Source organism: Crocodylus porosus, unplaced genomic scaffold (assembly GCF_001723895.1).
Source record: "Crocodylus porosus isolate Cpor-Errol unplaced genomic scaffold, CroPor_comp1, whole genome shotgun sequence".
NCBI classification, from domain to species: domain Eukaryota; kingdom Metazoa; phylum Chordata; order Crocodylia; family Crocodylidae; genus Crocodylus; species Crocodylus porosus.
In genome coordinates this window covers 38,605,679-38,630,931 of record NW_017728911.1, presented here as the reverse complement: position 1 = coordinate 38,630,931, position 25,253 = coordinate 38,605,679, and the positions used below count along the sequence as shown (strand labels likewise).

The window sequence follows — 25,253 nt, the reverse complement described above, 5'->3', positions numbered from 1 at the left end:
CGGCCGCCCGGCCGGAAGAGGCGGGCTTTTACGCGGAAGCGGAAGCGGCGACAGAGGAGGGGAGGGGAGCCATGGCGGCGGAGGGGCCTTGTGCTCTGGTCACCAGCTGTGCTGCCGATTTCGCCGGGGACGAGCTGGTGAAACGTGAGTGGGACCCTGTCACGTGACAACCCCAATTCTACACACCTCCCCCGCGGAGGCCCGCGACCCCGTGGTCACGTGACAACCTTAAGTCTACCCCCCGTGGGGCCTGCGAACCCCTGATCCTGTCACCCCCCAGAGTCCCTGGTCAGATGAAACTGACCTTAACTTTATCCCCCCCCCCGGGATCTGCCCCAAACTGCCCTGATCTGGCCAAAACGCCCCCAGTCCACCTGACTTGCTCACCTCAGTTGTGCAAACTGCCTCCAGTTGCTTTGAACCCAAATCATTCCCAAGGTTGACGGTCCAAGGGACCAGAAAACAGCTTTGAATTTCCAAGAAGCCGAATCTTGCATGATCCATAGGGTGAAGCCTATGAAATTCCTGTCCTTTCAGCTGGGAGTGACAGTCGCTTCGAAGTGTCTGACACTTGCACTAGTCCAGCGCTTCCCAGTCTGCAGCACAGGTCCCAGGCAGTACGTGGACAGCCTGTCAGTGGTCTGCGTTAACAGATTTATTATAATTATTTCATATGACAAACAATTGGTGAGGGGTACTTAAGGTTGTATTGTTTTAAGTGGGTGGTGTGCAGTCTGTCAGAATTTGGGAACTGCTGAATTAGGCAATGTTGAGTTAATGAGGCTTTCACGTGTGTGTGCATACTAGCTCATTTGCTCTGATTAGTCTATAAGGTACAAATCTAACTTGCTTTCTACTTGCACTTAGTGGCAAGGCCGGCACTGGGACAAGCAACAGGTTCATTTCAGTTGTGTTAATCTTGTAGCGATGGAAGAATAAATCCTGCTTCCTGCTCTTCCCTACATCTGAAATGGTCCATAGAGCCTCATGTACAGCGTCTGTGTGCACTTAAGCCAAGGCCGCCTCTATCAAATCGACTGATTGCCTTGAGAATTATGACCTAAAACCTGTGTGTTAATGCAGGACCAGGAGAAAGTGGAAGGAAATCTTCCTTGCTGGCAAGCAGAGTGTGAGGAAGTGGCAATAATTTTATTCTGTTTCCATAGACCAGTGGGTTCCAACCTCTTTAGACCATGGACTGGCAGACCGCAGACTGGAAGTGACCATGGACCAGCAAAACGCAGTTTGCAAGTTCCTTTTATACTATATATAAAAAAAGGGTTGGCTACGGATCAGCAGTATGCCGGTCACTTCTGGACTTCCGGTCCAGCAGCCAACCCTTCTCAGCCTGGCCGTTGGGAACCTCTGCCACCGACTCTCACAGTGCTGTGCTCTAAAATATCTTGGGCACGTGAAACTGAAAGGGCGATATTGAGCTAGGAAACCAAGGTCAAGATCCCCTGGTGAGGCTAAGCAAGTCTGATAGCTTTAAGTCACACACGCATTGAATTTGAAATGTTTTAGTACTTAAGTTCTTCAAAGTGTTCAGGTTTCCATTGACAAAGCAGGGTCTTGTCATCTTACCTTGCATCAGTTACCTATCACATTGGCTTGTCTCTGGGAAATAGCACACGAAGCAGCTGGAAGAGAATAGACCCATTAACTTGATTAAGATGGTAACAGATATTTAAAAAAAAAATAGAATCATTGACATGGAAATGAAAGCAAATGGCATTCAACCCTGCCAAGGCTTTGGACTCACCAGTTCACAGACTATTGGATGATAGCTTGATCAGAGCTAGTTGGGTAGAACTCGGTCCAAATCAGACTAGGAGGCTGATGATGGTTATGAGGTAGGTTTAGATGGTAGCTGCAGAACTTGAGCCTTCTCTGAGAGAGTTGTACCAGCTCTGCCTGAATATAGGTGTTAACTGATTTTAGTTGAATCAGTGCAGTTTGTCTCCTGTCCTGGAAGGAGGAAGAGGAAGCTTTTTATTAGCCTTGCTGAACAGGTGCCCTGACCACTTCTAATGTGTATAATTGAGAAGTCCTGTTAGCTCTTACATTGCTCATTGAAATGCCCACAATAGTTGGATGTGGTGGTTTATTTTGTGTTAATCTATGCTTCTCTTCCTTATGCAGGGGCCTTGTCCCTGTTGCCCATGCCTCTGTCATCTCAAAATTGGATTACTGCACGCATACCCTTTGTAGGGCTGCATATCACAGATTCACAGAAGTTTAGGGCTGGAAGGGACCTAGTGAGATCATTGGATCCATCTACCCTGCTCTGGGCAGGAAAGACTGCTGGGGTCACAAGGTGTACATCCCATCTCCTTTTGAAGATCTCCAGGGTAGGTGCCACCACCCTTGCTGGGAGTCTATTCCAGCATCTGGTCACAGGAACCATAACAAAGATTTTCCTTGTATCTAGGCTGAAACATTCTAGGAGTTTATGACCATTGCTCCTGGTCTTCCCCTGGGGCGCTTTGGTGAATAGTTGTTCACCTAGCCCCTAGTGCTCTCCTCTGGTATATTGGTAAGCTGCCACCAAATCCCCCCAGAGTCGTCTTGTTTCTAGGCTGAACAGTCCCATATGTCAGCCTTTCCTTGTGTGGCTTGCTCTTCAGGCCTCTGATTATACGAGTGGTTCTTCTGTGGTCTCTCCTGAGCTTCCCTACATCCTTCTAGAAGCATGATGCCCTCTTATCAAGACTTCTTACCTTCACCTGAAGCACAATGAGGGCTCTCTGATTTATGAATGAGACTCCTCCCACCCTGGGCACAATTGTGCATCAGCTGCTAACACATACGTGGGAAGAAGCCACAGTTATAACCATGAAACTCCCAGGCTACCCCTTCTGTGCTGTACTACTATAATGAAAATCAGCTCGGGTATTTGAGATCAAGACTGTTCGGTTAAAAAAAAAAAAAAAAAAAAAAAAAAGAGGGGGGACATGTTGTTTCTTGTGAAAAGATATTTTGAAATTCACTTAGCTTAGTATCTGAGGACAAGTCTAGCACCTGATCTCCCAGGCTCATGGCAAAGGTTTTCCTCATGCTTCCAGGGGGAGTATGGTTTGAGGACTGAAGACTATTATGGATGTGACAGGCTTTTGTTAGCCTATTTCCTGAAATACATGCTAAAGCACTCTGTAGATGCAGTGAGCAGTCCTTGGTATTTTGCTACTTTAATATATAGTGGGTGCCAAAACCTAGTACAGACACCTAAAGCTTATGAAATCGCCGCTCCCAACACAGTCAACTGACTCCAGCAGTCTGGAAATCTTGCTTGAAAAAGCAAGTAGCACTTTGTACAGCTGGCCTGATGTTTGGTGAGTCTCTCATTCAGAAGTGAAAGTGGTGGGAACTGTGCTAAACATATAGAACAGTGGCTTTTATTCCACATGTACTTTGCAGGGGTATTTCTTGTGGTTGTAATCCACCAGGTGGCTCTCACGACACAGAAAGAGATCAGTAGCATACCTACCAGACCAGAGGAGATGGGGTACTTCCATTCTTGATGGAGTCCTACTTGAAGTTTTGTTAGTTGGAAAGATGAGAAGCATTCAGGACATAACAGATGCTTTAGTATTTAGGGTAAAGCTGCAACAACGAGGAACCACAGTGATTAGTTTTCTCTTTTTGGATTGTTACTGATCCAGTAAATGTTTGCATAGCAGCAGCAGTGCCTGTGCATTGGCTGTCTCTCTCATAAAGCAATAACTACTAAAGGCAAATGGAGAGCGCCTCAGCTCGACAGGCTTTCTTTTATTTGAAATGGGCACATTCAATTGGTTTTTAGAAGAGATTCAAGCTTCCAGATTCCAAAGGTGCTTCTGACAAATCACCATAGGGGTTGGTCGTAGTGCAGCTGTTAGTAGTGCTGTGGTTGGGAGCAGGTGAGTGATGCCAAGGTGGAAGGAGGGTAGCCACAAAACTTGGTTAGGAAATTTATTTTGTTGGTGCAGAGGTGGTGTCTAGAAAAATCCATTGATCTGGAAGTCGCATCTCTTGGTCTGATGAGATACTGTAGTACCCTGGCAAGTCTTAGAATAGTGAATTTATAAACATGGAGATGCTGTCCTCTAGATCTATTTAAGCAGTTCCTGGAAAATAAGGAGGAGTGTAAAACCTCAATGCAAATATCTTCTTTAATGAAGCTCCAGTATTCTCCTCCCTCAGGAGGAGGTTGTCTCTTCTCAGACAAAACCAGTAACTCCATGCATCAGTCTGTTCAAGCCCCCATTGGTAAAGTAGGAGTCCCAGATCTGTAATTAAGGGATTTATGCATTAACAAGTACATTCTGATTATGGTTTTCATGCTGTTATCACTTTCAAGTCCTACACAATTTGAAAGTGTGATATTTTCACTTTTAGACTACTGTTTGAGAGCAAGGATCATAAACTTCAAATTAATAGGTGCTGTTTATCTGACTAGTGCCATGATCCCCAGCTGCATTCTTGGCCATGTCCATACTGTGGCTGCGTGCATGCACACAGGATTTATCGGTGACCTTATCAGCCACATCAGCCAAAAAAAGCCGCTTGCCAATTACGTCAATTTTCCTTTTATTGGTGCCGATACAGTATGGACTGATATATCAGTGCACCTGTAGTATTTGGAGTGGCAGGAATGCCAGCTAGTAAATCAGAAGGCTGTCCCAGTCTAGAATATTATGACTGGAAGGTTAAGATGACTTTGCAAAAGCTTTAGCCCTTGGTTGCTTACAAGAAACTGGGTCTCAAAGTAACTAGGACTTGAACCATTCAAAATGCCATGCTCTTTAGAAAGATTTTAGCATCCATGCAGTCTGCCACCTCCTGTGTTGTTTCTTGGAGCAGAGAAACATTAACCTGGAAATAAAGTGTTAAAGAAATGCAGTGTTGCATGCCTGTGACACGGTGAGTGGTGTCCCACTCAGTCTAGTGTCCCGCTTCTGCTCCACGAGGAGGCAAGCTCATGTCTGTGGTAGGCCTGTGCACTGTTGTGGTCAAGGAGTGAGTCAATTGGTTTTCTAGGCTCTTTTCAGAAGTCAAACCACCAACACTTGCAATGGCTGGGAAGATTAGAGATTCAAATGAGTAATTCCTTAGAGATAAATTTACCAAGCCGCGTGCTCTGGTCATTATCAAGTTTCTAAAAAAAATGGTTTTTTTGGCTGAATGCAAGCAAGATTAGAACAGTTCCCGTTAGATGCTCCTTTTGAACAGGGTGCAGGAAGCTCACGTTACAGTTGAATTCAAACCTCTATTTTGGGAAGAAACTCCTGGAATTCTAATACGGTATGTACAATATATGAGACGGGTTCCAAGGTGGAGTAGCCTTTGGACAACTTAGCTTGGCTAGACACGGTTTATTTTAGTATCATTGGACTGCCTTTGCTTGCATGGCAGAAACAGAAGGCAAAAAGCATTTGATAAGTACAGTTAGTGCCTTTTAGCAAAGAACAGCAAGTCTACAGAAGCAGCTGAAAAATAAAAGTATCCAAACTGCCTTTGTTTGCCAGTAAATGGGCACAATGGTATTGGAGCAATTTAAGTACCACAAACCTTCAATTGCTTTAGCATGAAGTTGCACATGTGTAACCGGAGACAGGTCATAGATCTCTTGGGCATCTGCAGTAGGAGTTGAGTTTATTAGAGATTTGTTTTAACTCAGCGTGCTGGGGGAGAGAGTCCATGTTAACCACTTGGTTGGGAGGAAAGGTGGCTTTCTAGTGGGAAGAGAACAGAATCCAATAGATGAGCCATGGGTGAGACAACACTATACGCTTCTAGAGTCTTTGCAATACTTCTAGAGGCTTAATCTTTGCTCATGCCAATTTTGCCCCTGTTCAGTAAACCTTTTAAATGCCTTATGAAAGGAACAAGCATAAAAGGTGTCTTATGTTAGGCTTTAGGGATGGAGCTCTTTCTTTCTTTCTTTCTTTCTTTCTTTCTTTCTGGATTTCTCTTTTGCAGTCATATTTGCAACTTCCTTTGTTGCCTAATTAAAGAAAGAGCCTTTTCTTCCCCACTGAAACACTTTCATTCTTCACCCTGTTTTCTTCTCTTTGGTCCTTAAACTAAGTTTTGATTGTGAGTATAATAATTTCCATGGCAACAGACTGTTATAAACAGTGTTATGGCCAGGAGGGAGGAGCTGGGCAAAAACAAAAATTAAGCTCTTGAAAACATGCATCTTCAGTAGCAAAGGGGGTTACACAAATAAGCAAATACTCTTCATAAAGTGGATGCAGATAATTTTGCATAAGTCAGTAGGGCTCCTATATGATAAGGAATAGATACTGTCCTCCAGCACTGGCCAGCAGTTTGGAGGAGCAAGCTCTGAGCTCCCCTTCACAGCCCTAATTGCAAAAATGCCACAAGATATTTGTGTGGTATTCAAGAACCTCAAATACTTTGGTGTTTTTGGGCTAGTAGAATACATACCTTTATATTCTGCCGGCACTTGAAACGGTATGCTAAGTACACTGGCCCTGCAGAGAAAGAAATTGAGTTTGTATATTTGGAAATGTATTATTAAAAAAATACTTTCCTGCTTGTTTAATAGGTAAGTTGCCAGAATCCCTGAATTTTTCCCGTAACTAACTTGGAAACAACCTTGACTCTGAAACAAAATCAGAAGGCCAACTTATTGGCCTTGTTAGCAATTTATATGCAAGCTGTTTAAACAATATGCAGGCAATTGTCATATTATACCCCACAACGTAATTGCTTAATTAGTTTTGGGGGGTATGAAACTAATGTAAATAGAGACTGATATGCCAAACTCCCACTAAACAGCAGAAGCAAATACTGGTTTTGGTAGAAAGAGGTGGGGTTTTTTGTTTTTGTTTTTTTTAAACCTTTTCTTTAATTCTGCTGTGTAATTTGGATTTTGGAAGGCTTGAGTGGTCACCCCGAATGGGAGGAGGAGATTTCTGGCGACTCTAAAATTCTGGATGACCTGAAGATGCTTAGAATTGAAAACATTCAGAAGTCCTTGCCTGCCTGCCTGCCTAGACTAGAGGTTAGGCATTTGCTTCTGAGAAACTAATGACATACCACAGTCACGGAGCACAAAACAGGAAATGCTATTGGTAGGTGGCTATAATACCATCAGATGTTGCAGCTAAATATGAAGTCCTGCACATAGTTCGTGGCAGCAAACTATTGGAAGAATGTCCTCTGATGCTGTGATAACTACAAAAGCATCAGCTACCAGGCAATATCATCCAGGATTTTACATAGTTCTTTAAAGATAAAAAGCTTGTAAGGATTACGTAATAATCCAGATTATTTAGGTTAAATGTGGTGGAAGCTGCTTGTGCATTTACATGAACATAAATTGCAGAGTAACACTTATCTAGGAGGAGTGGCTGGTCTTGGCTAATTTGATTGGGAGTTTTTGTGAATTCTTTCACTACTTTTATCTTGTTGCCCCAGTGTGGCATGAGGATTTTCATCTAGCGGGACTGCATGTCCGTTAAATTAAAAACATGCAGTTCATTCTCACAAAGGAAAAGTGATGTTTCAGAAAAGATACCACCAGCTATAAACGAGATGGAATTGTTTGGAGGATCTGTCATCTTGTAAAACTTACCTATAGGGAGAGTAGGACCAAGAGAAGATGGGTGCATCCCAGTCTTCCAGCACTTGCTTTTCACAGAGCCTTGCCAGCGAGGCAGCCTCCCCTACTAGTGCCTGAACTCTTCCCCCACATTTTGTAACGAGAGTTAAGTCCAGTTCTTTGGTGAGGATACCTGCTCTTTTGGGGGCAGGGGGAGATAGGCACTTCATTACCTTAAGTCCTTTAAAAGGCATCGTATTCCACCTGCAATCCTAGTACCCCAAGCAACAGCTCTTGTGACCTTCGCATTATTTGATGCACTTTTAAATGGTTTTTGTGAGTCTGTCCAAATGAAAGCCGGCTATCCTGGCGCTCTCTCTCAAGTGCTGTTACTATAGATTAAGAAGCAATTCCATTGTGTGGCTGTTGGGCTATGAAGGAGCCTCTGCTTTACTTCAGTAATCTTTAAGAGCCAAGTAGTGGTATATTTAATACTAGTGCTACTTGGTGTTTTGCATTGCAGCTCTCATTAAACTCCCCAGAGCAGCTGTACAGCTCTGATAAGTTCCTCCTTGGTCAGAGTTCAGTTTGGTCCTGGTTCACTGTAGCTTTTGATGGTGTCACTAGGAATGGAAAAGTGGTCCACGCCTGCGGAGCCTGTCAAGGCAGCTAGGAGGGACTATGAACTCAATAGTGATCCCAGCCTGGTCCGCATACGAACTCAAAAGGAAGTGCTTGATTATCTAGACAAACCTGCAGGCGGGTGGCCCAGTCCCAAGGATTTCCCTCTTGCTAAACCCAGTTACTTGGAGAAGCACACAACACAAGCAAACCCGGCATCTCTCCTATTTTAGTCCCTGTATTCTCCACAAAACATCTTCAGTGACTAGGTGCATGTGCAGTGATAGGCAAATGCTGCAAAGCTTCTTTGAGGTTATAATAGCCAACAAACATGTAATTAAAAGAAATATCAGTCCACTAGTCTAGGATGAGCTGAAGAATTGAGAAATAGTAAGTCATCAGCACTGAAGAGAGAATCTTTTTGTTCTGAAGGTGGCTCTGTTTCTACAATCTAGCTAAGTTTTGTGTACTTTTGACATCGGCTTTGTCTGACTCGGTTCTCCAATTTTTCTACAGGTATCATAGGAACAGAAGACCTGGCAGTGGATGTGTCTGCCAATGGAGGAGTGAGATTTTACCCCTGGACCATAGATAATAAATACTACTCTGCTGATATCCATCTTTGTGTGGTACCAAACAAGTTCCTGGTGACAGCAGAAATTGCAGAATCTGTCCAGGCATTTGTGGTTTACTTTGACAGCACAATAGTAAGAGTTTTTTGTTTCTTTATATTATCTTCTTTATATAACCATCACTCGGAAGTCAGCCTCGCGTGTTCTCGGGCTGGCGTGCTCTAGACGAATCCGTTAGGGTCACGTAGGGCTATGTTATATTGTGCTGGCTCACAGCGTCCCTAAGGAGCTAGTATGGAAGTCACAGTCCCTTTCCCCACATTCTTGTTCTGCCTGTTACAAAGAGGTAGCATAAGATCTGGTACTCAAAGTATGTCATTAGATACTCCTGCTCTACAGCGGCAGTCATCCTATAGCCAGTTATGCTGGCTTTGATATTGCTTAGAATTAGCTTTGCAAAGTTACTGTAGCAAAGGAAAATACCCAGGTAGATACGGTTAAGGACTTGCTCCACCTCATAAGTTAAAATTAGACTTCTCCCAATGTGGTTGGGTTCTTCAGACCTGTCTTCCAGTACAATTGAGGAAATCTCCAGATAACCCTGACCTCTCGGTGGGGGAACAAAGAGAAATAATGGCGCCACACTTTCGAAAAGAAAAATCGGCACAGACCTGCCTCCCTCTTCCCCTGGGCAGCACCTTTAGTGCAGTGAGATGAAATACAGCAAAATCTGTTCCCTCCTCCTATCTTCCCTTCTTCAGTAAGGTGTAAACATCACATTATAGCAACTCAGATATATTTAAGAGTTTCCAGGGGGAAAAAACGAACCCACTTCGTATTCGAATCTAGTATTGCAGAGTTAAAACCAAAACATGCAAATGAAGTCCCAGTTCCCAACCAGCACGATTATTTCAGCTGTGGGCTAGACACAGGATATTGCCTATTCTTATTCTCCCTTATTAAAGCTAAATTATGTCCCAAACCATTCAGTAAAGGTAAAGTTGATCTTGCCATCTCCATTCTCACACCTCTCGGGATGTGCCGCACATCTGAGACCGTTCCTGTTGGAACCTTAATTTTTTGGTTCCTGCCTTTGACTCCCAGACGGGCAACATGAGCCATTCACTCTAATTCATTTCAAGTTGCAAAATTCTTTAGAATGTATAAATACTAGAACTTTCCTCCTCCAGAAATCTGGTCTTGATAGTGTCTCAACATGGCTTTCCCTCACAGAAGAATGGTTACCAGAGGTTATGATCTTGGTCTGTGACAGAGTATCTGAAAATGGTAAGGGTCTTAAATTCAAGGGAATTCAATCTGGATTGAAAAAAAAGTTACCTTTTATATTATGTTTTCTTGGCAAAATTAGTACTGTGGTCTTTCTCAAGAAAGTATATGAATCATAGACTCTATTTGATCAAGTAAGTGGGGCAGTCTTTCGTCATTTGTAGGGTGATGCGCACAAGCCAAGAAGCAGGAAGTATGTTTCATCTCCCCAATTCCTAGTGGTCGAGTGTGCACTGTAATCCCACCAGCAGGTTTGGCAAGACATGAATTAAATTTTCCCACTCGGGTAGTCCTTTGGGGCCAGAGCTGAAGCATCTTGGGGGTGGAGAATGAGGGTTATTCATGGTCTAACTAAAGTGACGGGTAGTAAGCCTTTTTTAGTCATTTGAATGAGTCTCCATGTTTGCATTGGGTATCAGTAGAAGTTTGGTTCCTGTGTTGGCATGCCTCATGCAAAAGCAAATGTTTAAAATCCTGGGCTAACCTTTTAACAGCGTAGAATCAAGTTGTCATGTTTTTATTTTGCATCCGTCTCAGCACAAACTGCAAAAAAGAAAAAAGGTATGGTTTTTAGGGAACAAAGACACTAATCCAAAATATGATGCAGCTTACTTTTTGGGTTTTTTGAATCTATCGTTATGTTAGAAGATACAGCCAGACTTTCTGTACTTCCTTTGTTCCCATTCAGTCTAGAATGAGGGTACAGCTTTGGGGGAATAAAGAAAAGAGCAGAAGACTGAACTGATAGTAGTGCCAAGGTAAAACACTGGATTTTCACAAAGCAGCTTTTGTTTCACAACTGTAGGTGTGAGCAGACAAAAAGCTCAGGAGTGGTGCATCAAGCATGGCTTTGAGCTGGTGGAACTCAGCCCAGAGGAGCTGCCTGATGAAGACGGTAAATTTACCACCGGTTTATTTTTTTAAGAGCAATTAAAGTGCAACACATCCACTTTGGAGCACCTGCAAAGGGCATACAAATTTATTTTAGTATGTGGTTGATCTGAAGGATTCTTCAAGTTGGTGGTGCTTAGTATTAAATTGTAAAAGTCAAGATTATTTTGTCTAAGACCTTCTGTTTATCTCTTCCCAAATACAACCGCTGTTTACATAGGCCCTACATAAAAACAGTGTACTTTGCTCCTCCTTTTTGGCTCAACTCCCAGTGACATGCTGATGTAATTGGCAGTAACGGACAAAAACAAACACTTATACTCTGTTTCAGAGAAGCCATTCCAAAACAGGGGTAGGTAAAAAGAGAGAAAGTGAAGGGCAGGATTATTTTGGATCTTTGTGGACTGCTGAGTGCCAGAGCATAGATCCCGAGATTACTCACAAGGTAACCTGAGAATGTGAGCTAGTTAAAACAGCCATTGTTTTTTAGTGGTGTGCACAGTTGTGCAGGAAGCCAGCTATGGTTTCTTGTCTGACTGCGTGCCCAAAACTTAAAGCTACGAAGCAAAACCAGTTCTGCATTTGGGCCCCAGTAAGTGACAAGGAATAAGAGATGCATTCCATACTTGAAGCATGTTGCTTTCCCCCCCCCCCAAAAAGTGACTTTGCCCTTCTTGACACCTGCTTCAGCCAAGCGTTCTCAACCTTTTTAGGCTCAAGGCATCCCTCAGAAAATGCCAGCTCTTAATTGTCACTTGTTTTTTTGACCACAGAAAATGAATAGCGGAATTGTTCTGTTGCAAAGAACTCAGAAAAAACAGAGCAGGGCAGAATGAGTTTAAGTCTATGGATTCCTATTTGAATTTCTGGATTTATCTTGTGAACTGTGTGTTCACCCTTGCAGTGCAAACATTGTGTGGAACACCACAGCACCCTTAAAAGGCTCTCAGGGCACCCCAGGGTGCTGCAGGATCTTGGTTGAGAAACACGGGCTTAATCCTTACCTCACTTTAGTGATAAAACGGAAGTGTTTGCTGCTGCGGTTACCCCTGCAGAACCAACCCGGTTAGAGAATCAGCTGCATCTGCTAGATTTGGTTTGTTAACACTTACCACAGTCCAGATCCCTTGAACACAATAGATGGTGCACACAGGGGTTGCTGAGGAGAGTTTTTGGTCTGAAAGGCCAGAAAGCTGAGGCTCCTTTCCTTGTAAGAGGGAAAGATCAGTCTTTTAGATCAGTTTGAATTTGCTGATCTTTCTGGTAGCTTAGTTTAAGGGGGAAAAAAAAAGGGAGGAGGCACTTCTTCACTGCTGAGCTCAGCACAACAGGTATCAAATATGACTCGGAGGTGAACGTGAAAGTCTGCAATGCCATGTTAGAGCAGAGTTGTATTTTGAAGCTCTTTCAAGTTACTGCTTTTTCCTTTTTAAATATTCTCAGGAGATGTCTGCTGAAAAGAGTTGGTAAGTGCAAGTCGTTTGTTAAGAGACAAGATAAGCAGCGGGAATATTTATAATTAGTCAGAAAGTTAGTTTTTGAAGTGGTGATGTCTGCACGCTGTCTCCTCCACCTTTATAATCAGGTTGAGTCACTGTGACTCATGCAATGGAGGAAATGCATTTCAATGAGTAACTTATTTACTCTGTAAATGTGTTTGTATGAATTGGTTACAAAAGATGATGGAACGGATGCAACAGAAATACCATGCCAAGATCTCTCTAAAAATTATCAGATTTGCAGAGGGTAGTTGGTGCTGAGTTGGAATGCCCATTATGACTACAAAATCAGTCAGCTCTTTTGTGCAATAAGATTACAAACTAATTTTTAATTCAGCCTTAAGACAACTCCTGCTCTTTGGTTTTGTTTGCCTGTACCCAAAAGGCTCAGAGTCCACTTTAATTGCTTTTAGGAGTTAAAGACCACTTTAACTGCCACACACTTACCTGTCCCTGAGTCATCCCAAGAAGGCTTAGGCACTTTTTGTTTGTTATTTTGTTTTTAATCTAATTTTATTTTCCTCTCCTAATGTTTTTTTAATCTCTGCTGTTGATTTGCAAGAGTCCTGCTTGAACAAGGGGAAACTGACTAATCCAAGGAAACGGGGAAATTGACTACCCGCAGAACAATGTCGCATGGATGCAGCCATCAAACTGAAATCAGAAAGATGCCAAACATCATCGTTCATATTATCGTAACTTAAGGGACAGCTGAAGTTAGTCTGGAGAGAAATAGTCTTATGTTGATAGTGTCCCATTTAAGCAATCAGTACACTTTAGGGCTTGTGTTGGAGCTTATAGCAGTATAGACTTATGAACAGGAAGTGGCCAGTTGCAAAGTCTTCCTGCCTTGTCCAGGGGGCTGCTTAAAATCTGAAAGAGAAAACAAAAAATGCATTTTTGCCTCCTTTATGGTGAGTGAAGAGACTTTGGGGATTGGCTACCTGTTTTTACAGTAAAAAATAAACCTGGTAGAATTAAGACTGATAATCTACCAGCAAAACTGAGTCACTCTGATTGATTTGACTTACTACACCTGTAGCTAATTCCTGGAAAATGCAAGAGGGGATTTCAGCATCTTTACCCTGTCAGTTAAAAGTAGAGACTGCTCCCAAGCCCTAGTGCTGAGACCGGGAGAAAAGAATCTAAATGAGGAGTTAAAACCTATGAAAAGGTAAGCCATCATGAAGCAAACAGGGGCAGGCTTTCCCATTGCCTTACTGTGTCAGCATATGCTTTCAGACCGGCTTGACAGACATTCAGCAGTTAAGGACCTGAGAGTTTTTTCAGTGGTTAGAAATAGACCAAGAGCTGAACTCTTCCCATTTCTACCACTGAAGCACCGCGTCATCTTTCTAGGTTTAATGACTTACCGTCAGGCATATTCCAGGTCAGAATAACTATTGGGAGTTACCTGCTCTTTATCCTTCTCTCTAGATGACTTCCCAGAGTCCACAGGAGTGAAACGAATTGTACAAGCCTTGAACGCCAACGTGTGGTCTAACGTAGTGATGAAGAGTGGTATGTAACAAAGCCTTCTCTGGCTTACAAGGTTACAGAGCTTGAGCACTTGATGCTGGTAGCTTTCTGTCATTCTGTCTCAGGTTCCAGTCTAGTTGGCACCATCCTAGTATCTGCTTAACAGCAGATAGAGAGCCAGAGCTCCCTATACTTCTCTTGTATGGGCAGGGCTGTCCAGCTATCTCTTTCCAGGGGCCTTGGCCAGATGAGTGATATTACCTATGCATTAAGTGACAGCGTGCCCTTTGTGCCTACGTTTACACTCACTATGGTTGGATTTAGATCTTTCTCCAGCCTACATAGGTAAGATAGCTGCTTCAGGATGAAGTGAAGTCGGTCTGTGTCAGGTTGGCTCAGTCTAACATTCAGAAAGATGCTGCTGGTAGCTCAGTGCACTTCCCAGAAGTCTTCTACGTTGTATCAAGTCTGTTGCTTGTCTTTCAAAAAGTGTCTGGAATGGATTTAAACAAAGATACGGAATGGCTGAAACTTGTCTGGTGTGCCTGACAGCATGAAACTGAGTAGACCTCACTGCATTACGCACCCTCTTCCCACAGGCCTCAAGGAAAACAGAATTCCCCTGGAGAGTTTGACAGAGGAGTTGTATCTGGTTTCTCTGATGCTTCATATAGTAGTGACACAGAGCTCAGATCCACCAGGCTCTACTAATGTGTTAATTTATTATTGCTACTCACAATTTACCATGAGGCATCCAGGGTGCGGAAGTATAGAGCCAGCTCTGCCTGTGTCATAAATGCTCCAGAGAACTTTGCTTACAAACTAGCAGTTGAAAACCTTAGAAAACATGTCTCCCTTCAGCCATATCTTCAGGTAGAAATGGGCAGAGTGGCTACTTTCATTTGGGCTCAGGCTCTTTGTGAAAGGAAGAGCACAGTGTTATACATTTTGCAGGTGTGGTACAACCATTTTTTTTTTTTTTTCTTGTATCCTTTTGGTTGCCCCTGTAAATAGATAAGCTGCCTCAAGGTGAATTCTCTCAAAGTGCTTGTCCTTTTATTTATTATTTCATAACACATCACTCCTCCTGTTGTGACTTCCTAAAGTCTGTCTGCTGTCTGAAACGCACGTTTTTCCCCATTGCCTAGACTCCTTCCGCCTCTAGCCTGCCACTGCTACTACACAGTGAAACAATAAGCATTGAAAGGTCCCATTACTGACTCTGGCTACTGGTCTCCCAATAGTGTGATTTAATAAAGAAAGTACTATAGGTATAATTTAAAGTTTTAAATCAAACTTGTCACCCTTTGTCTCTCATCAGGATGAGGAAAAAAAAATCTAATTTCATATCATTATTGTAGGAAAACCCAAATAGGCTTGTGAGGTGGGCTGAAATCATTTCGTTAGTGGAAGGCACAGTTTTTTGTTTTGTTTTCACAGCTTATTTCCTGCTTTTGCATCCTGCTTCGACAGGTGCTGTGTCACAGAGGACTAGGATTCGGTCATATGTTCAATTCTATATGGGGGGGTGGAAATTCCTATGCATCACTGGTGTATTTTATAAAGGTCAGACCTCTTGAGAATCCAGATTTGAAGTTTCCACCATGCAGTAATCACATGGCATTGATCTTGCACCACTTCAAACACTTCCGGAAATGAAACTAAATTTGGACCCTAGCAACATGACTGCTTTTGCTTTAAGTAACCTCAGTTCAGTTGCTTCCCTTTGAAAACACATTTACAACTTGTAACAATGCTTTTATTTTGAACTTCCTCCCAATCTGAAAGCTGAATATAGCGAGCATAAAATCTTAACTTCTCTGTATTGCCACCAGTTGCTTATGATCCTTATTTGGGAGAGGACTATACATAAAATAATGGAGGATTGCATACTGTAAAGACTTCTCCTGAAATTCTGGGCCATCTAAAATAAAAACAGCTACCAAGTTCTCACCAAAATACCTGCTCTGTGTAGTTATCTCACCATAATTTAAAAATGGATACCTGCAGATTTTATATTTGCATTTACAAGAAAGGCTATTGGTTGTAGAAATATAGCAGACCGTGAAGGGCTTCATCAGGATGAGTAGATTGCCTATGTCTCAGAATACGACCATCTCTTTTTGCCATGGTTCAATTTGCCTTTTATTTTTCTTAATAGATTACTTGTAGTTGTACCCAGACTGGAGCCTTTTTCTTGCCACCTTTTTAGAACATCTTTGATCTATTGATGCCTTTTCCAAAACAGTCTGCTAAACACATCTCCCTCTCCAAAAAAACAAATCCCACTGATTCACAGGTTATAGAGGAAAACGAGCATTTCGGCGTAACAGCTAAATGGTAATCATTTGGCCATATTATGCGAAAATACCTATTTTACAAATAAAACCCTGAAAATATGAATTGATCACCCAATGCAAAGCTGTTTACTTAACATCCAGAAGTGAGGGTAAATCCAAAAGGGGAGGAAAATAAGGAGTCTTATCAGAGAGCCTTGAGCAGAGGACTGCATCTTCTGGCAGGGAGAAGGCAGTCGGTGTCCAGGTTCCTGAGCTGTGTTTGGTCTGGTAGTCAGGAGGTGGCTGGCTGGCTCCCCGTGCTGTGCTCTGCTCCAAGTCAGGGGGAAGAGAAAGTTCTTCCTTCTTCCTATTTCCCTCTGAGGTGCTCCAAGCAGCTTCCTTTCCTGCTTGAATCTTTCCTCCGCTGGGCCCAGGTGGAAGCTGAGCAGGTCCTGGAAGATGGAATCAAATGTCCACGTGGTGCCCGCCGCAAGGAGTAACCCCTTCTCTGCTGTGGAGTATGTATAAGCCACATTCTAGCTTCCCCAGGACAAAACATGCTTGTAGCCCACTCCATCAGCTCTTCTAGGTTGTAAATTTATCAGTATGACTTGGGACTGAAACACTTTCTACAGTCCTGGGGAAAAATCCCATAGTTTGTGGAGAAAGTTCTTATGTATGGGGTGCTAGAACAGCATCAGAGTGGGCAAAGAGCAGGACGAGGCAGTTGCGGGTGTAAAGTAACTGCACTTTGCACATGGACACACCATCCCAGTGGGTGTCAGGGGGCTGGCACAATAACCAGGGCAAGGGAAAAAAAATCAGCAGATGTGGCTCCCAGAACGGAGCTAAGAAGTCTTGTCTGGCTGCATTCATTGCAGTGAGCAGCTTTAGGGCTTCCCAAGGGGCTGCCGCCGTTAACCTTGTGGCACCATAAGATCTCACAGCTATTTCTGAGGGAGGGCTGGAGATGATTCCTGGGCTTGTCGGAAGAATGCTGCATAAGGCTTCACCCACTTCCTGAGCTGTGCCCAGCAGATGAAATCATTTGGATGCCCAATAAAAAGGAGCTTGCAGGAAGACTTCTTTGAGGGTGTGACTGGCTCCAAGCAGTGCCTGCCACCTCCCTAACCACAGTCTCAGAAACAAGCCGCCCCTCTTGCAGAGACTGGGGCTCTGCTTCCACCACTTTAATGGGGCTGCCCCCGTTCCAAACAGATTTGCAGCAGGGACATAGTGGGGGGAAACCCCCCCCCCAAAAAAACCCAGAATCACATTTCTGTACAGCATGAACTCTAATCCGAGGCGTGAGATGGACAAGAGCTGGACGATGAGGTCACCCCGTCCACCCCCTGCTGACACTGGAATGTCCTCCCGAGCACATTCTGGGCTGCATTGTCCAACCGGCTTGCAGATGACTCAAAAAAATTGGCTGATCTCTGATCACTGCTGTTTCCCTTCGGGAAGCATTTGCTTGGCCTGCCAAAACTTTTTGAAGCCACTAGATTTTGGAGCAGGAGGTCCCCTGGCGTCATCACTCCACCTTGTGCTAGTTGAGCTGGGGTCCCGCACAGCCTTTCACCCTTCTCACAGTTGAATACGGTGAAAGAGATTCAGTCGGCTCCACCGATTCATTTCTTCCCAGGCCTCTGGCTAAGTAACCTGTCCTGTCAATAAAACTGGGTGCAGCCAAGCCAATTTAAACAAAATACCTGTTAAAAGAATAAAAGTCGTTTTAAAAAAAAAAAAAATCTCTAGCACTAAAGTAGTATCCAGCAAAGGCCGCTCCCAAGCAGGAAATGAGGTCTTTGTAATGCTCTAGTTGGGGAGCTGTTAGATGTTTACATGTTTTTCTAGCTAGCTGATGCTTTTGGCTACACGTTCACCCCCTTCAGAATGAAATCTGATGTCAGGGACAAGTCAAATTGGACCGTGCACAAAATTACATCATCCCAACATTGGAGTCAAACGCTTAGTCAGTGCAGAGCAGATTTCTCTTAAAAGTAATACAGATCTTGTCTCGGCCACACACAACCCTAGGTTTCCTTTCTCCGATGTATCGGCAGCAGAACTTAGCATTGTTTTTTTCAATTGACTAAATCTTTCATTACGCTGAAAGTCCTCAGCGTCCATTATGTCCTACAAAAAGAGCTTGAAACACTTCCATGCTGGTGCAAGTCCTGAAAAAATATGTCCTAACAAACACGTAATGTTCCTTGTCATAGGTTTCTCTTTGCTCACTGAGACTTACCCTGCCACCTGGGACACGGGCAGTGAATAAGTCTTAGCTCCAGGTTGTCATCTTGCTAGGCTCTTTAAATATTAAGCTTTCTGATAGACTCCCAAGAACAGAGCATCTGAAATACCTTTCAGTCAGAGCAGAGTTTATATCTGACAGAAATTTAAACGAATCCTTGTATTTTTTTTTTTTTAACTGCGCTTGACACTAAGATGTTGCCTATAGTTTTAGAAGACGTTTCAGTGGAAGGCAAGTAGCATTTCCTGCGCGAGATCAACAAACATTAACACCCATTGCCTTTTGTCTGTGGTGAGCGGAATACAACCCACCCCATTCGTGAACCACAAGCAGGCTTCACTGATGTGTGTTGAGAAGAACCAAGGCAGAGTTTCCTGTGGCTGCGGGGAGAGGCGCTGTGGAATCTGAGGTGCGGGCAGAAACGACGACTGTCCTTAAAGTGCAGGCTCCTGGTTATCAAAACGGGGATCTGGCTTTTCGGAAGTGTTGAGCGCATCCCTTGCCCTTTCTTCCTGTTGTGACAAGCAGCACGTATTGCTGGCACTCGTGTTCGGGCCTGATCCTGCTAGTTTTTCTTGGATAAAAGTTGAACACCTGTCTTGAGTAGCTATGCAGGGTGAGGGTTTGGATGGCTTTCAGGCAGCATCATGCTACATGTATTGTCCCAATTTTTTACAACTTAAGGATTCAACTTACTGGGGGGTGTTGTCGTTGGGGTTTTTTTTAGTGTCCTGGCATTGCTGCATGTGATTTATACATTACCTTGGCTCTTCCCTGTAACTCTTTTCGTTGCATCTACTCAGCTGCAGCTATTTTGGACCAGTGATGCATTTTCAATTGAACTAACAACTACTTTTTTCTTTTTTAGACAGGAATCAAGGCTTTGGCCTTCTCAGTACGTTAGCAGGTGCGAACTGTAGCCTTGGGTCAGGAGAGAACCAAGATCCAGAAGTAAACAGTAATTTTTATTTCTCATTTGTTGTTGCTCTGTTCTTCTCTCTGTCTTCCTTTTTGCTTTTGCACAATATGGGTTTAAAATGGGTGTTTTAAGAGGAAGACACCACAATATAGGTGTCTTCCTCTTTCATTTTCTTCCTCTGCCAGGGGACACCTCTTGTCCTTTTCAAATGCGTTTAAAGGAAATACTCAGCACAAACATTAGACAAAGCCTGAAGAATCAGTCTGTCTTGGCAGTGCCTTGGAGCTGAATGTCCTTAGCATTTGCTGCCATGAGGTGCAGCTACTTTGGTAGGATGTTTCCTCAGAGCCCAATAACTTTTCCTCGTGTAGTTTGACTGAGTTCTCAGTGTGGAAAGCTGCTGGGTGTTGATCCCAGGCTCTCTCCTATTTGTGTAAATGTTTTACCTCTGACAGCATGCTGGAGCCAAGGAAGAAGTTACACAAAGCTCTAGTCAAGGCACTGATTTTTTTCACTGGTGTTTGGGAGTAGAGCTAGGGCCAAGGGAAGGCTGTCATGCGAACGGTCAGTTTTAAAAATTCTTACCCTGTGTTTGAGGTGCCAGAGGCAGATGCACATGGCACGTTCTCAGGAAATGCACACCAGAGAGGGGCTCTGTCCCGAAGGTCTATGGTAGAGGTGAAGTAAAACAAAGCTTTCAAGATGAAACAAAGCAGATGACTTATGTTGTGCCACCAATCCATTTGTTCCATAGCTTTAAATCTTTGACTTGGACAAGAGAGGCAGTTAAAGGTAACTGGGATTTAAAAAAAAAAAGCTATCTTTTAAATGCTCATTAGACTTCCCAAACTGTCTGACTCTGAACTCTTTGGCTCCTTGTGTGTTTGACCTGGAAGGCAGAGCTGTTATAGTAATGATCGGATGTTTCCTGACAGTCCCAGCCACTGACGGCAGGCAGAGCAGAATCGCACTCAGAAGACAACAGAGAAGATGCAGCTAGCACCAACAACTTGCAGGTTGACAGCATTGTAGGTAGGGCATTCCTGCTTCCTAAATGAAATGTTGCTGAGTACCATGGGTGGGAGAGAAGGCAAACCATGATGTATGTGTATTTGGAAATATTCTTCTTATTTCTTTATTTTTAAAGAAAATCATGGGTGGGAAGACAGGTATTGCTCATTACAGCTGACTTTGTTCTCTGACTGTCGAGTGACCAATACCAAAAAAGTCTCCAGTCAAACTGTATAGTGGTACCTCTCAAGATACTGTGCTGACTTGATTCCTGCTTTTGGATATTGCACTGCAAGAACCAGACCCAGAGCAGGAACTCAGTCAAAACAGCCCTTCAGAGAAGCAGAAGTAGATTAAGCAATCTCTTCAGTTTTTGCTAGCTTGTCAGAGTCAATTTTAAAGACAGCACGCCAACATCTATGGCTCCTCTTTATTAGATAGGCCTGCTTTTCATCACTGTTAATCTTTAAAATGTAACAGCAGGAAATGGAGAAGAATGTAGATCCTGACTACTCAATTAACAAAACCTAGAGGGGAATTTTAACCTGCTGAACAAAATACAGACCCAATGGAGCATGTGTTCCCGGCAACAACCTGGCTCCCCCTCCATGAGACACTTGGGCTAGGACTTGCCAGTGTCATAAGAGACCAACAGGCCTTTTTAAGCAAAAACATTTTTTTCTGGAGGGAACAGGCCCAACTCTGCATGGGGTTGCTTCTCTTTGTCGTATTGCCTTGCTTGGCACTCGGGTATAAATTGTGTCCCCAGAATGTACCTTTACGCAACAACCATCAATTCTGCAAAGACCAGGATTAGGACAGTGCTCATGAATCACTTGATGGTAGGTGGATTCAAAAAGGCTAGGAGACCTCTTGAGCCTTATGGTCCACTGAGTTTAGCATGGTTAGGGCAACGTCACACCATGCAAAGGGGGGTAGCCATGGCCACATCCTTTGGCTCCCTGCCCAAGTGACCAGCTGCTCATTTAAAGCTGGAGCAATTGGAGGAGCCACTGGCACAGATCTGGAGAGGGACTCGAACTCACACCGCTGTGATACTTCACCTGCTCTGCTACCGCCACCTGCAAGGTGAGGTAGGAGTGTAAAATTCATGACTTCTTAAATCCCAGTGTTTTTCTTTTTTCCCCCTATTTTGGACTTCTGGCAGTTTGAGCGTTTAGAGGTCACGCTTCCAAGACTTTCTCCTCAACCAGAAAGCAAACAGCATTGTTTTAATGTAATTGGAGATCTTGTCATGTAATCACATGAGTCCAGGAGCTCAGGCTTTAAGAAATGCAGTAGAAATCAAGTGAGGCAGCAAAGTTGGACTTACCTCAGAGAGCAGCTGCCGACCTCATGCTTTGCCCAGAAGTCTTCTCCGGGTCACTTGGCAGGGAATCGGACTTCGTGATGGATCCTGTCACTATTGAAGGAAAGATCTGAACAGCTCCCTGTAGGAAGTTAGCTATAATGTGTATTTCTGTCCAAGATTTACATTGTTCAGTATCGTAAACCAGAAGAACACAAATATAAGCAAAGTCCATGCGTCTGAGCTGGATTTGCTGCATTCGAGGTATAACCTGTAATTCACGTAGCGCTGGATAGCTAATGGGCATTACCCAAGACCTGTTTTGGGGGGATTTTTTTTCGCCTAAACATCAAGTCAGACTCTTTCTCTTTCTATAATCCACAGCTGTTCCAAAGCAGATATTTTAGTGACCAGCAAGAAACCTTCTTAAACTTTGACATGTTTACAATAATTTTAAACCAAGTTCTTGAAACCCCCCATCAAGTTCAAAAAAGCTTTTAATGTGCCATGTCCAAACTGGGTGATGTTGCAGTTAGCGCTGCTATCCAGCTGTTTGAACAAGTGGAAAATACAGAACTGACACTGCAAAGGGAGCCAGGAGCCTGTCACCAGTTCCCTATCTGCTTTGTTATCATTCAGCCACTCACCTTAAAACTAGTAACGTGCTTGGCCAAGAAGAAGAATCTGGCTTAGATCAACTTTAACCTGCTTCTTGCAGATCCCATGCTCGATATGGATATTCAAGAGCTTGCCAGTCTGACCACAGGAGAAGGTGACCTGGAGAACTTTGAACGACTGTTTTCAAAGCTGAAAGAAATGAAAGGTACAATGCCCGTGAATGAAGCAGCATACACCATCTGTAATGCCCAAGCCCTTCAACAGACTTGCCCTCTGTGGGATCCGTTTCAGAGACTGAAGACTCATGTGGGTCTCTTTTCTGGTGGCTGAAATCTAGTTTAACAGCTGCTCTCTTCTTGTTGTGTTGCACCCTTCCTCTGAACTAATATTGAAAGGCCTACCCCTCAGTTAGCTGGCTTATTACCTTCACTGTAAGTAAATGTGTGCTCAGGACTCAAAGTCCATAGAATTGATCTTCTCTGTACAAGCCCCACAGCAAGAATTAACTTAACCTCTACAAATTGCCAACCTTGAGGTTTAAGGCACTTTCAGGAACATTGGACAGCTGAAGTCCAAAGTGCCTAGAGGCACTGAAGCTCCAACCTGGCAAATTTTCACAATCCTCCCCAAAATCTCCCATGTCCCACTCTAGAATTTTCCAGTATTTTAGTGACATACCAGCACTGAGACCTTCTCTCCCTGTCTCTCTGCTGAGGTCTGCTGCTGACCCTTGAGGAAGACTGTCTAATGTTACGTTTCTCTTCACCCCACAGACAAGGCAGCCACATTGCCTCGTGAACAGAGGAAGCTACATGCAGAAAAGGTGAGGTGCGCCATAAGAACTGAGTTCTTCCAACTGCAGTTCCAGCTGAAGGGGTCCTCTGTCTGAGCAGCTTTTAGACTTACAGGTGTTTTAGGTGGGAGTGACCTAATCTGCTTACTGAGAAAAACTATTCTGCTGTTGCAGCTCTGTAGGTACAAAGCTCATCCCAAACACCAGGAACGAGTGGATCATGCTTGACTGGGCCTGTTCCTGAACCCTCAGGAAGAGAGTGACCCTCTGTCAAGTGTGTAGGGGGTTCCCAAGATCAGAAATGAATGTAGTAGGGTAACTGAAGGCTGGAGCCCCTTTCCAGTGAAGTGTGTGCAGAAAGTCTCGCTGACTTCATTGGAAGAGAGATCAGGCCACAATAATCACAAATGACACCGAGACCACGGTGCCTTAGGAGTTCTGAGGCCTCCATCAAGCCATGACATCCCTCTTGCTGGGGTCTTAGCGTGAAAGAGAAGAGCCCTTCAGCTGGGAGCCCTGGGTTTTGTTGTCCCTCCTGCATTGCCTCGCTGCTTAGTTTGCATTTACCAGCAGGTAGCGCAGCGTTTTTACCTGTTCATGCTGATCCACAGGTGGCCAAAGCCTTCTGGATGGCAATCGGAGGAGACCGAGACGAGATTGAAGGCCTTTCCTCAGATGAAGAAAACTAGTTCTTCTGTAGCTGCTTGCAGTAGAGCTGATCGACAGCCTAGAAGTAACACTGGTCCCTCCATCCCTGGACAATGTTTTTTTTCTTTTGCTGAAGACCCCATTTTGCTTTGATTGTTTGGCTGGTTGAAAGCCGCCGCCACCTCCTCAAGCACTACATTCCATAGCACGTGCAGTGCATTTCAAGACTTGTGCTTCCTTGCTGCTCCGTCCTACGGCCGCATGCTCCATCTTTGACAAGAAGTAATAAGTCCCTTTGCATTTTTTCAATGGCCATTTTTCATTGTTTCCCAAAGAACATGTTCCCGGCCATCACCTTGGGCTGCTGATTGTCAGAGGCTCACGCCCTCACCCAGCACAGCCCCTGGGCATCCCCCATGTCCCAGGCTGGTCCAGCTACAGGCCCACTTGGCAGGAGGTCTCCAAGAGCCCAAAGCAGTCCAGGAGATGGCCAGAGGCATTGGGAGTGGATCTCAGCCTTCCCTACAAGTTGGCAGGGGCCAGGAAGGAAGCCACACTGTCCCTTGGCCAGTGAGGGTAGGCCACCAAATGGCCTTGCAGTAACCTTTCCTTTCCAGATTACAGCTTCCTTCTGTCCTTTGCCATCTCTGCCTGTTGTTTCCTAATGCACGCACTCAGGGGCTGCATACCCTATAAGCTCACGTGACCGCTTTTCATGCCTCCTTGCTGCCCGGCTGGGCAAGACTTGGTTGTGCGGTAGACACGAGGCAACCAAGTGGAGCAGAATTACACACACCCAAGACCAGCACTTATCCGAACACCCAAGAAAGTTGCTGCTTCATCATCTTGCTGCCTTGGGAAGTCTCACATGGAAGACTGTGATGGACTTTTTTGAAGAGCTAAGATAGTGCGTGACAGCAAGGTGGCTGAGCCCAATGGCCACGGGGAGCAACCGAACCGACCAGAGGCCCCCCCCCCCCATGCCCACGCACTGTTCCTTGTCATGCTGCAGTCGGGGGAATTGGCAAGGGAGAGGTGCTAAGCACTGCTCAGAAGACCTTGGTGCTCACCTTTTGCATGTGAAACTGTGACCTCAAGAAGATCTGTGAAACCACAGCACAGCTCTGCCTGATGAGCATAGTTTGGTCAGAAGAATTCAAGGGCTCTGGAATAGCAGGAAGTAGCCGGGATTGTCAGCCTGGGTAAGGGAAGTGTTCACAGTGGGTCTTGTCAGTGCAACTGCCTTGTACCACAACTATCCCTAAAGTCCTTGCTGTCAGTTGGTATCTCAGTCAAAGCACAGTAGCTTAAAAAAATAAATACGTGCTCACGCGTCAAGCTAGCTGTTGTGGATAGAAAACTGTAGGGACTTAACAAGATCCTTCCAGATTGTGTTGTACTTTCTGTTTTTTTTTCCTTTTATGATCTAAAGTCTGTTTGGTTTTTTTGGCTGCAGAAATTCTCAACAAAATCAATATTTCAAAAATGAATAAAGCATTTGTTCATGGAAAAGCTAAA

The 25,253-nt window shown here is 44.1% G+C and overlaps 1 protein-coding gene across 1 annotated transcript; it reads left to right on the top strand.

Annotated features, from left to right (window-relative positions):
• The first annotated feature begins 46 nt into the window (after positions 1–46).
• On the top strand, positions 47–25,253 carry AAGAB (alpha- and gamma-adaptin binding protein). Its single transcript, XM_019533860.1, has 10 exons — positions 47–144; positions 8,690–8,880; positions 9,936–10,032; positions 10,838–10,927; positions 13,860–13,943; positions 19,306–19,388; positions 20,292–20,388; positions 22,395–22,499; positions 23,068–23,117; positions 23,699–25,253. Exons 1-10 carry the CDS (start codon positions 72–74, stop codon positions 23,774–23,776), a joined length of 948 nt encoding a protein of 315 aa, XP_019389405.1. The 5' UTR covers positions 47–71; the 3' UTR covers positions 23,777–25,253.